Below are 13,310 nucleotides of genomic sequence, written 5' to 3'. Positions count from 1 at the left end.
TCCTTCTGCAATGACGGGTACCAATCTGTTCAGGAGTACTCTTGTGAGGATTTTTTCTGCGATGGAGAGCAGAGTTATCTCCCGATAGTGGGAGCAGTCGGACTTTTCCCCCTTGTTCCTATACAGGGTGATGATGACTGCATCATGGAGGTTCTGTGGTAGTTTGCCTTGTTCCCAGCAGCAGACAAAGAACTCATGGAGTTTGGTGTGTAACGCTGGGCCCCCATGCTTCCAAATCTTTGGTGGGACTCCATCCATCAACTCCTGCTGCCTTGCCAATTTTCCACTGCTCTGTTGCCTTGACAGTCTCCTTTAGGGTTGGAATCTTGTTCAGTTCTGTTTTCTCTGGCTGTTGTGGGATGCGATGAATTGCTGAGACTTGGACCATGTAGTTGGCGCTGAAGCGAGTCTGGAAATGTTCTGACCACCGGTTCAGGATGGACGCCTTGTCTGCGAAGAGCGCCTGGCCTTCTGCACTGCGCAAGGGACTCCGGACCTGCTGCGAAGGGCCGTACACCACTTCATAAAGCCCTCTGTAGTCACCAGCGTCTGCGCAAAGCTGAGTTCTCTTTGCGAGGTTGGTCAACTGACAACTTTTAATTCTCCTCTAATTCCTATGAAACCCTCTTTTTACCAGGCATCTCTAGAGATGTGGCTTGTTAGCCCCTTGCCAACAGCGACTGGAATCAGCAATGAGAAAACCACCTTTCTCAGATCCCCACATCTAGGGTCGATATAATGTGAGTCCACCAAACTCGGGAGTTTGGGGTGTCTCGCCCACCCAAACCCCGATCTTTGTGAATACTGTGTAATTACTGCCCCCATGCAATTGCCCATTGGCAAGAAATAACAGACAGTGCACTGCGTGCAATTATAAAGAAGGTATATTTATGAATGTTACCAAACACTTATTAAAGAAGAAGAGAAAAAAGGAAAAAAAATTAAAAGGGCCCATCATAATTTAAAACAGTCAAATGTGCACAGGTTGGAGCTCAAATTTTCCAAAAGCTGATGTGTCCAATGTACTCACAGCACCAACTGATGTTCACTGATCACCGGTAGGACTTCCCCACTTGGACTCCATTGAATCGCGCATTCCCGTTGTATCAAATCCTATAGCAGGTTCTCTTGAGCTTCTTCTCTCTCCATCTGCCAAAAAGACTTCAACCCACCCCAGTGTCCATCACAAAACCTCTCTAGAAACTTCTCCCAATTTCACCATCCTGATTGGACGACACTACATTCCTAAGCATGAGCGTCACAACCCCTTATTGTTAAGGTTAACCCAAATACTACCTGCAGAACACTGCTTCTACAGAAAGCTATGATGTGAAATACCCCATAACATTGGCAGTAAAATCTTAACCATGGAATTACACCAATATTTACTTTTGACCCACAGGTGAAAGAGGGAAAGGTCCACATTCTGTTGCTCTCCCCTGAAGCGCTTGTTGGGGGCGGCCAAGCTGGCTCAAGCTGTCTTCCACCTGCACGTGATCTTCCCCCAGTGGCTTTTGCTTGTATTGATGAGGCACACTGTGTCTCTGAGTGGTCGCATAACTTCAGGCCATGCTACCTGCGTCTCTGTAAGGTAAGAGAGGTCAGCTTGGTGTAACCATCTTGAAGGTGAACCGTGTGTGAATGATTGATCCGAATGAATCACAGAGCTGGTATCTGGAGCTAAGAATGAATAGTCATCATGAAATAACCAGTCAGTTAGGAAAACCCATCTGGTTCATTCATGTCCCCTCAGAGAACAAACTCTGCCTTCCTTACCCAGTCCAGTTGATATGTGGTAGACCCGTTGTAGTATTGGTGGTATTTAAGTTTGTTTAGGATTGCCAGCATCTGCTGTTTATTTTGATTTTCATTAGATCTGCCCCTCTCTTTACAATTTGAGTCAAAATCATTGTATGCGCAAGTACTCTGTACTTCTCACTGGCCCACTAAAGCAGCCAGCATAACCAAACATTCCTTCCACTCTGCATGTACTTTCTTCTCTCCCAGAATATACAAAAGCTTGAAAATACGTAGTACCTGGCTCAAGAATGGCTTCTATCCCACTGATTGGGTTCCTGAACAGAACTTGTATATGCTGAGATGGATTTTTGCCCTCAAGTAAACAGTCAATGATGAAGGCTCTCAACTCAAAACATCGACTGTTTATTTCCCTCCATAAATGCTCCCTGACCTGCTGAATTCCTCCAGCAGTTTGTGCGTATTGCGTGGAAGTGGGAGAGTGTGACCCACCAACTCATAGCTGATGCTGTTAGCCTGCAGACTAATTAATATTAATTTCAGTAATTAATGAAAGATCTCCAGCTATTGCCTTAAAAGTTTGAATTGTGACCAGTGTTTGCTGAATTCTCTGTAATTTCATCACAAGATATATATTTTTTTCTGTGGTAAATAGGTACTGAAGGAACGTTTAGGGGTGAGGTGCCTCCTGGGACTGACAGCTACGGCCACACAAGCAACAGCCCGGAGCGTAGCTCATCACCTCGGGATCCAGGAGGCAGAAGGGTTAGCTGTACGCTCTGCTGATGTACCAGCCAATCTTTTCCTCAGCGTGTCTACGGACCGGGACAGAGACCAGGTACAGGCTTCTGTTCACACTGGGGTGGAAAAAAGGGATAATCAAACGGATTTTTGAGTGCAGTAGTTCCACTGTGAAATGAAAGACCGTAAGACATAGGAGCAGAATAGGCCATCTTGCCCAACGAGTCTGCTCCACCATTCAATCATGGCTGATCCTTTTATCCCCTCCTCAGCTTCACTCCCTGGTCTTCTCCTGTAACCTTTGAGGACATGTTCAATCAAGAGCTTATTAAGCTCTGCCTTAAATACATCCAACGACCTGGCCTCCACAGCTGCCTGTGGTAACAAATTCCACAAACTCACCGCCCTCTGGCTAAAGAGATTTCTTTACATCTCTGCTTTAAATGGGCACCCCTCCATCCTGATGCTGTGCCTCTTGTTCTAGATTCCCCACCATGAGAAACATCAATTCCACATCTGCTCTGTCTAGGCCTTTCAACATTCGAAATGTTATGAACCCTTCTAAATTCCAGTGGTTATAGGAACATTTCTCGTATGATCACCATTTCATTTCCGGATCATCCTTGCAAACTTCCTCTGAACCCTCTCCAATGCCAGCATACCTTTTATTGCTGGAGAGGCAGGTAGTGTTGAGGAAACAGGTAGACTGCAGAAGGACTTAAACAGATGAAGAGAATGGACAAAAAAGTGGCAAATGAAATACAGTGTTGGAAAATGCTGTCATGCACTTTGGTAGTAGAAATAAATGTGCAAGACTATTTTCTAAACAGGGAGAAAATCCAAAAGTTTGAGATTTGATCCAAAAATACTGCTACATCAGACTTTACTTTCTCCAAATCAAATTTCAAATTGATCTCAATCACACTGTGATCACTGTCTGTCTCCTAGGGTTCTTTAACTTTAAACTTCCTAATCACCTCTGGTTCACCAAGTACTCCATAACCCCATCCTTAACAACTGACTCCAACATCTTCCCAACCACTGAGGTCAGGCTAACTGGTCTATAATTTCCTTTCTGCTGCTTCCTCCTTTCTTAAAGAGTGGAGTGACATTTGTGATTTTCCAGTCCTCTGGCACCATGCCGAGTCCAATGATTTTTGAAAGATCTTTACTAAAGCCTCCACAATCTCTACCGCTACCTCTTCCAGAACCCTAGGGTGCAGTTAATCTGGTTCGGGTGACTTATGTACCCTTAGATCTTTAAGCTTCTTGAGCACCTTCTCCTTTGTTGTAATAATTGCACCCACTTCTCTTCCCACACATCCTTCAACATCTGGCACATTGCTCGTATCTTCCACAGTGGACTGATGCAAAATACTCGTTTAGTTCATCTGCAGTCTCCTTGTTCCCCATTATTATTTTTCTGGTGGTCCCATATCCACTCTCATCTCTCTTTATTTTTTACATACTTGAACATCCTTTTACTATCCACTTTGATATTGTTTGCTAGCTTGCTTTCATATTTTACTTCTTCCTCCTAATGATTCTTTTAGCTGCTCTTTGTTTTTAAAAACTTCCCAATCCTCTATCTTCCCACTAATTTTTGCTTTTACATTAGCTTTGACTTCCCTTGTTGGCCACAGTTGTACAGTTTTGCCATTTGAGTATTTCTTTGTTCTGGGAATACATCTATCTTGCACTTTCCTCATTTTTCCCAGAAACTCACACCATTGCTGCTCTGCTGTCATCCCTGCCAGCATCTCTTTCCATTTTACTTTGGTCAACTGCTCTCTCATATTTCTGTAATTTCCTTTACTCCATTGAAACACTGTGATCACTGTCTGTCTCCTAGGGTTCTTTAACTTTAAGCTTCCTAATCACTTCTGGTTCATTACATAACACCCAATCCAGTATAAATGATCCCCTTGTAGGTCCAACGACAAACAGCTCTAAAAAGCCATCTCGTAGGCATTCAACAAACTCACTGTCTTGAGATCAACCTGATTTTCCCAATCAATGTGCATGCTGAAATCTCTCATGACTATCATAACATTGTCTTTTTGACACACCTTTTCTATACCCTGGTGTAATCTGTGGTCGACAACCCAACTACTGTTGGGAGGCCATCAGCGTCCTTTTACCCTTGCAGTCTCTTAACTCAGCCTACAAGGATTCAATATCTTCTGATTTTATGTCATATCTTTCTACTGATTTGAGTCCATTCTTTACCAGCAGAGCCATGCCACCCCCTCTGCCTACCTTCCTGTCCCTCCAATACAACGTGTAACCTTAGACATTCAGCTCCCAACTACAACCATCCTTCAGCCATGATTCAGTGATGGCCACAACATCATACCTGACAATCTGTAATAGTGCAGCAAGATCATCTACTTTATTTCTTATACTCCATGCAATGAGATAAAACACTTTAAGTGTTGTATTTGCTCCCCTTTTTGATTCTGCATCCCTAGTGCACTGATACTGACAGTCTACCGGGTGTAAAATTGATTTATTTCTCTGTGTAGGTATCCATAAAGCAAATTCAAAAGCATATTAATGCCCTCTATTTGATGTGGGCACTTTGAGTGGACTGTTTAAAAGGATGTTGGAGGAGGTACATTGTAGTGTTAAAAGCCAAGTTAAATAAGATCAGGAGTTACAGTGGTAGAAGTTAGATAAGCACTCAGGAAAATTAAAGAAGCTTACGAAGCTGGACGGTGGAGATCTTTGATGATGGACACTGCTTTCGTGCGGCAACGCTCCATGTAACTGTGCTGAGTGATGTTGAGGGCTTTGGCTGTGATGGACTGGGCTGTGTCCACCACTTCTGAAGGGGGATGAAGTAGGAAGGGAGCGGTGGTAAAGATGTGTTTGGGGGCAGGATCTGATGGTGGAAGTCGCAGAGGGTCTGCTGGGTGCGGAGGCTCATGGGGTGGTAGGTAAGGACAAGAGAAACTCTTATCTATCCCTGCTAAGGCAGCAGGAAGATTGGGTGAAGGTGGATGTCTGGGAAATAACAGAGATTTGGGTGAGGGCAGCATCAGTGGTGGAGGAATAGAAACTCTGCCCTTTGACAGAGGAGGACACCTCTGATGTTCCGGAAATATTAACTATATTACTATATAACTTTATATATTAATAAATATTAACTAAAGTTATGACATTTCCAGGGCCGTAGATTTAAGGAGTTAGGTCACATGTGGATTGGTCTAGAGTAGGAATCTGGTCCACTGCTGTTCCTGTGCTGCGTTGTCTGTTGATGTGCTGGCTTTCAGTAAATACTTGATTCCTTCCCTAGGCCCTGGTGACTTTGATCCGAGGTGAACGGTTTGCCTCCTTGGACTCCATTATTATCTACTGTACTCGGCGGGAGGAGACGTCTCGCATTGCTGCTCTGCTTCGGACCTGCCTTCAGGGAGTAACTCTGAAGGAGCCATCCTCAGAACTGAATAAGAAGGGTAGGATGCCTGAAGAACTCATAGCAGAAAGGAAGAAAGCAATGGGTAAGTCCATCAAACCCCTGGAGCAGGAGATACCGAGGAAAGAATCAGACTCCAGTTTAATAAGTAGTGCAAGGGAGAGAGCAAAAAGAGTGAGGTAGTGTTCATAGGTTCATGGACCATTCAAAAATAAGACCATAAAACATAGGAGTACATTAGGCCATTTGATCCATTGAGTCTACCCTGGCATTCCATCATGGCTGATTTACTATCCCTCTCAACCCCATTCTCCTGCCTTCTCTCTGTAACCTTTGATGCCATTGCTAATCAAAAACCTATCAACCTCCGCTTTAAGTATATGCCACGATTTGGCCTTCCACTGATTCATCATTCCACCTCATCTCTGTTCTACAGGGATGTCCTTGTATTCTGAGGCTATGCCCTCTAGTTCTGGACACTCCCACCATGGGAAACATCCTCTCCACATCCACCTTATCGAGTCCTTTCACTATTCGGTAGGCTGCAATGAAATCCCTTTGCATTCTTCTAAATTCCAGTAAGTACAGGCCTAAAGCTCCCAAATGCTTCTCATACGTTGTTAACCCTTTCATTCCCGATGTAGTTGGAATACATATTGGGGCAGTTGCTGCTGTAAAGGGAAAGGAGAATGTGATTAGCTGAATGGGCTTTGTACTCATTTTGCAGTAAACCGGTAGAATGAGCAATGAGCACTACTCAGATGTTGGAATCCTGCTACAGTATTGAGTTCATGGACTGTAAGGTAATAAATAGACGCTGAAAGGAAGGAGAGAGAAAACTGGGTAGATACTATGGTCTGGTATCTCTTAATTCAAAGATCAATCAATTTTAGGGTGCTAATAGCGCAGGTAAGTTGGTATTGAAATTCAGCAAACACCTTATCGAACTATGGAGCAGTTGGACTGTGTTGGTCATTGACACAAACGATGGATTTCATTGTATGTTTCAAAGGTCAAAGTAAATTTATTATCAAAGTATATACTGTATATGTCACCATATACGACACTGATTAATTTTCTTGCAAGCATTTACAGGAAAAAAAAGAAATATAATAGAATGTATGAAACATTGAACATAAATTGCTTGACTAACCTGTTGGAGTTTTTCGAGGATGTAACCAGGAACTTAGACGGGGGAGATCCAGTGGATGTAGTGTACCTCGATTTTCAGAAGGCATTTGGTAAGGTCCCACATAGGAGATTGGTGGGTAAAATCAGGGCATCGGGGGGAAGATATTGACATGGATAGAAAACTGGTTGGCAGATAGAAAGCTATGAGTAGCGGTGAATGGGTGTTTCTCGGAATGGCAGGTGGTGACTGGTGGGGTGCCACAGGGCTCGGTATTGGGACCACAGCTGTTTACAATTTACGTCAACGATTTGGATGAAGGCATTGAAAATAACATCAGCAAATTTGCTGATGATACTAAGCTGGGTGGCAGTGTGACATGTGATGAGGATGTTAGGAGAATTCCGGGTGACTTGGATAGGCTGGGTGAGTGAGCAGATACTTGGCAGATGATGTTTAATGTGAATAAGTGTGAGGTTATCCACTTTGGGAGTAAGAACAGGAAGGCAGATTATTATCTGAACGGTGTAGAGTTAGGTAAGGGAGAAATACAAAATCTAGGAGTCCTTATTCATCAGTCACTGAAGATGAATGAGCAAGTGCAGCAGGCAGTGAAGAAGGCTAATGGAATGTTGGCCTTTATTACAAAGGGAATTGAGTACAAGAGCAAGGAAATCCTCTTGCATTTGTACAGAGCCCTGGTGAGACCACACCTGGAGTATTGTGTACAGTTTTGGTCTCCAGGGTAAAGGAAGGACATCCTGGCTGTAGAGGAAGTGCAGCGTAGATTCACGAGGTTAATTCCTGGGATGTCTGGACTGTCTTGCGCAGAGAGGTTATAGAGACTGGGCTTGTACACGCTGGAATTAAGGAGATTGAGAGGGGATCTGATTGCAACATATAAGATTATTAAGGGAGTGGACAAGATAGAGGCAGGAAATATGTTCCAGATGCTGGGAGAGTCCAGTACCAGAGGGCATGGTTTGAGAATAAGGGGTAGGTCATTTAGGACAGAGTTAAGGAAAAACTTCTTCTCCCAGAGAGTTGTGGGGATCTGGAATGCACTGCCTCAGAAGGTAGTGGAGGCCAATTGTCTGGATGCTTTCAAGAAGGAGATAGATAGGTATCTTATGGATAGGGGAATCAAGGGATATGGGGACAAGGCAGGAACCGGGTATTGATAGTAGTTGATCAGCCATGATCTCAAAATGGCGGTGCAGGCTCGAAGGGCCGAATGGTTTACTTCTGCACCTATTATCTATAAACAAAGATTGACAAAAAAACTGCAAAAAGACAAACTGCAAATAAAAAGTAATAATAATAAATTAATAATGCTGAGATGAGTTGCAGAGTTTTGATGTGCATGTGACAAATAAAGCTAATTTTTATCTTTTAATTGCAAGCCTCAGTTGTTAATTCCCACGTAAACCAGTTCCAGATGCAGAGTGAACTTTGCATAGAACAGTGCGGCATAGTACAGGCCAGTTGGTGGACAGTGCCACAGGTTCTTCTGGGTGATAAATGCTTTATCCTGTATCGCCCACCCTGCCAGCCAGAGGAAGTATCCTTTCTGCATCCAGTAGGTTGAGACCTATCAGAGTTTTGTGAGGAAAGCATTCCGGCCTCCCGGCTGCTTCAGCTGTAGAATACATTGCCTGGAAGATGGTCCTGAGCCTCTGCAAAGCATGCAGCTGAAAAAGTGTGAAGTGATACAGCTTGGAAGGTTAAACCTCAAGGCAGAATTCTGAAAGTGTGGAGGAACAGAGGGATCCATAGATCCCTCAGAGTTGCAGCGGTAGCTGAGTGGATGGTTAACTGGGTTAGTCTTAATTAGTCTGCGGTTGAGTTTAAGTCTGGTTAGACCACTCTTCGGAGTATAGTGTTCAGTCAGGGTCCCTCATTTTGGAAGCACATGAAAGCTTTATAGAGGGTCCAGAGGAGATTTACCAGGATGCTGTCTGGATTAGAAAACATGTCTGTGAGGATAGGTTGAGCGAGCAAGAGCTTTTCTCTTTGGAGTGAAAGAGGGTGAGAGGTGACTTGATAGAGGTGTATAAGATGACGAGAGACAGATTGAGTAGACAGCCAGAGACTTTTCACCAGGGCAGAAATGGCTAACACAAGGGGGAATCATTTTAAGGTGATAGGAGGAAGGTATAGGGGAGATGTCAGAGGCAGGTTTTTTACACAGAATGGTGAGTGCATGGAATTCACTGCCAAGAGTGGTGGTAGAGACAGATACATTTGGGACATTTAAGAGTCTCTGAAATAGGCTCCGATTTTTCCTTCATCCACGTGCCTGTGTGGAAGGGAAAGGTTAGATTGATCTGGAGTAGGATAAAGGGTCGGCACAACATCTTGGACCAAAGTGTCTCTACTGTATTATGTTGTTGTATCATATCTTATGGCAGAAGAGGTTCAGAGAACTTTGGCTTTGTGTTTCTGTTTTTTAGATATTAATGGCATTACATGGCATTCCTCTTTTTTTTCAATGAAGGTTATAAATGGAGAGATTTCCTTGTTTAATCTTTCTTTTTGTAAAACTACTAAGCCAGGAGGAAGGTGAGACAACCTTTAAAGTGGATTGTCGATTGCTATCACGCTGGAATGTCTGCAAGTGAGCGAAGGAGAATCCAGAACAACTTCATGAGCGGGCAGCTACGGATTGTCGTGGCAACAGTGGCATTTGGCATGGGCTTGGATAAGTCCGATGTCCGAGGGATCATTCACTACAACATGCCAAAGAGCTTTGAGAGCTACGTGCAGGAGATCGGCCGGGCTGGGAGAGATGGAAAACCAGCCCATTGCCACCTTTTCCTTGAGCCAGAGGTGGGGAACTGACTCTCAATACCAAAAACTCTGAACTCTCTGACTTGTTCAGCATCCTTCCTGGAATATCAAAATCTAGTTTATTATAGAACATAGAATAGTACACCGCAGCACAGGCCCTTCGGCCCACAATGTTATGCCAACCTTTAAACCTACTCTGTTCAATCTAATCCTTCTTTCCACACAGCCCTCCATTTTTCCTTTCACCCATGTACCTATCTAAGAGTCGCTTAAATGTCCCTAATATATCTGCTTCTACCACCACACCTAACCCCTACCGATCCTTAATTTAAAAATGTGTTTCTTCCCTCTGTCATAGACCTCTATTTTTCTAAATAGCAAAGCTGGTAATGGGAGTGAGCTGGAATGTGAGGCCTCTAAGTAATTTCCTTCCCTCCCTCATAGTCCTCCATTTTTCTTTCATCATGAGCTTATCTAAGAGTCTTTTAAATGTCTGCAATGCCACTACTACTGCGTTCTATGTACCCACCAATCTCTATGTCTCCCTCTGACATTCTCCCAATACTCTCCAATCACCTTAAAATTATGCCCTCTTTTATTTGTCATTGCCGTCCTGGGAAAATGTCTCTGGCTTTCCACTCTGTCTATGCTTCTTATCATCTTGTACACCTCTATCAAGTCATCTCTCATCTGCCTTCACTTCAAAGGGAAAAGCCCTAAATCACTCAACATAAAAGCACAGAGGGAAATGGACCACATGTTTGGTGATTGGGATATGTATAGAAGGGTGCTCACTGGTCAGCAGGGGTGAATAGGGCTGAATGGACTATTTCTGGGCTGTTTGACTCAATGAAATGTCTTCCAGTTGGACGAGAAACCAGACTGCTTGTATGTTTATTTTTGCACTGTATTATTTTTTTTATTTTGGTTTGGGTTTTTTTTTTATTTGTAGTGTTGTAGAAAATGCATTAAAAAAACAATTTAAAAAAAAAGAAACCAGACTGCTGTTGACTGGTGGAGAAGATGGTAACTCTACTGATGACCATGGTTAAAAAATTTGGCAGTAGAATTGTCCAGTAAAGTCAGTAAAATGTGTGTGGTACTGTGGAAAAGTAAAGAAGGATTTAGTTTTATTTTTGTTCACATGTGCATTTTCACCATTGAACTGTCAACCACATGACATAGAAGCATTTGGCCCACTAAGCCGCCTCTGCCATACAATCATGGCTGGTTTATCACCCCTCTCAATCTCATTCTCCTGCTTTCTCTGACAAGAACCTATCAACCTCTGCCTTAAATATGCCCAATGACTTGGCAACAACAGTTATTTGTGGAAATGAATTGCACAGATTCACTGCTCTCTGGCTAAAGAAATTCCTCCTCATCTCTGTTCTAAACGAATGTATAATGAGGCTGTGAGCTGTGGTTCTAAACTCCACCACTATTGGTAACATCCTCCCCACATCCACTCTATCTAGGCCTTTAAATTTTTGTTTTGATATTTCAACAATGGAATCACACTGTTCATTACCTTGTGCACAGGGCGGGGATATGAATGAGCTCAGACGGCATATCTATGCTGACACCGTGGATTATTATACTGTCAAAAAACTGGTCCAGAAAGTATTCCCTCCCTGCAAGTGCCGTGACATCCACCAGAAACTGCAGGATATCAACAGCGTAAGTCAAACAAGCTAATAGGAAGCATTTCCCTTTGATTTTCGATTATAAATAAATCTTTCTGATTAATATATTTATGTTAACACAAAGTACACTGCAGATCCTGTGGTCAAATCAAGACATACAGAAAAGCTGGATGAACTCAGCAGGTCGGGCAGCATCTGTTGAAAGAAGCAGTCAACGGATGCTGCCGGACCTGCTGAGTTCATCCAGCTTTTTTGTACATCTTAATATATTTATGTTTATTTTTAAAATTTAGTTCAGCTTGCATGTTCATTTTTATATAACATTTGAAATAAAATCCCACTGCACATGCGAGACCATATGACATAGAAACAGAATTAGGTCATTGAGCTCAAATGAGTAAGCTTCACCATTCAATCAGGGCTGATTTATTATCACTCTCAACCCCATTCTCCAGGTTTCTCCCATAACCTTTGAGGCCTTTACTAACCAAGACCCTATCAACTTCGGCTTGAAATATACTCAAAGATTTGGCTTTGTTCACGTGCAATATTTTTATAGGGTGTGTAAAGATGCATACTTCGATAATAAATTTACATTGACCTTTGAGAATGATAAGAGTTTGCTGCTGATCTTAGTGACCCTATGAAGGAACAATCCTTAATTTTCTGGTTTATATCCGCCGAGTTTTTTATATCATTTACAGCTCTAAATGTGATATAGGTCTATACGATCATGAAACACTATCAGATTAGTTTAATGGTAAAATATTTGTATTATGTTTAAATTACTGGATTAGTAACTAAAGACTGTAGTTACTTATCTGAGACTGAATTCAAATCCCACCACCAAGGCTGGAAAACAAATTCCCATAATTAAATAAATCCAAAACAAAAGTTAGCATTGCTAAAACAAAAAGGCAGTATGGTAGCATAGCAGTTAGCCCAACTCTTTACAGTGCCAGTGACCACTAATCGGTGTTCAATTCTCACCGCTGCCTGTAAGGAAGTTGTACATTCTCCCTATGATCGTTTGCGTTTTCTCAGGATTTTCTGGTTTTCTTCTCACATTCCAAGGATGTACGGGTTAAAGTTGTGGGCGTTCTGTGTTGTCGCTGGAAGCATGATGACACCCATGGGCTGTCTCCCAGCACAGTCGTCAGGACTGTGTTGGTCGTTAATGCAAACCATGCATTTCACACTATGTTTTGATGTATGTGTGACAAATAAAGCTAATCTTTAATCTTTAAATCTTTATTCATTGGTGATAATCTACCAACATTCCCAAATCTGGTCAGTGTGTGACTCAAACACAGCAGTCAGAGTCATACAGCATGGATACAAGCCATTCGGCCCATCATGTCCATGGTGGCCAATGGCAGCTTGTTTCATGTACCCATCACCTTGTATGTGCAAAACCTGCCCCTCAAGTCCCCTTTTAATCTTTACCCCCTTTAACAAACTTAAGTCCTCTAATTTTAGACTCTGGTACCCTGGGAAAGAGATTGTGCCCATATTTTCTCCCAACAGTGTGGGGAAATTGCAGACGATGAGATGATGGACATCCCTGACCCATCTGATGAGGTGTTCCCTGAGGAAAGTAAGCCTTTCAAAGAAGATGACAGGACTCTTCCAAGGATCTGCCCCAAGCACGAGAGAGCATTGCCGATTCAGAAAACAGTGGAAATGTTGGATATCCGGGAAGAAGGTAAGCAGCTGGACTTAATATTTAGGAATTACATCTGACTTTCATCAATTTTCATATCATCTACAGACTTAATAATTAAATGACTATTTGTGTCTAAGTCATTAATATATTTCAATGCAATAA

At 42.7% G+C, this 13,310-nt stretch overlaps 1 protein-coding gene across 4 annotated transcripts in view; it reads left to right on the top strand.

Moving 5' to 3' along the window:
- The window catches only part of recql4 (RecQ helicase-like 4), a 98,413-nt gene that overhangs the window by 73,420 nt on the left and 11,683 nt on the right, over positions 1–13,310 (top strand). For all 4 annotated transcript variants that reach the window (XM_059971675.1, XM_059971674.1, XM_059971673.1 and 1 more), the window contains 6 exons: positions 1,403–1,591; positions 2,414–2,596; positions 5,798–6,002; positions 9,598–9,875; positions 11,379–11,516; positions 13,010–13,187. In XM_059971675.1, coding sequence (XP_059827658.1) covers positions 1,403–1,591; positions 2,414–2,596; positions 5,798–6,002; positions 9,598–9,875; positions 11,379–11,516; positions 13,010–13,187 — 1,171 coding nt within the window. The remainder of the gene's footprint in view (positions 1–1,402; positions 1,592–2,413; positions 2,597–5,797; positions 6,003–9,597; positions 9,876–11,378; positions 11,517–13,009; positions 13,188–13,310) is intronic.

This window comes from Hypanus sabinus, chromosome 6, assembly GCF_030144855.1.
Source record: "Hypanus sabinus isolate sHypSab1 chromosome 6, sHypSab1.hap1, whole genome shotgun sequence".
NCBI lineage: Eukaryota > Metazoa > Chordata > Chondrichthyes > Myliobatiformes > Dasyatidae > Hypanus > Hypanus sabinus.
The sequence above is the reverse complement of the archived record's forward strand: the minus strand, read 5'-3'. Positions and strand labels throughout refer to the sequence as shown.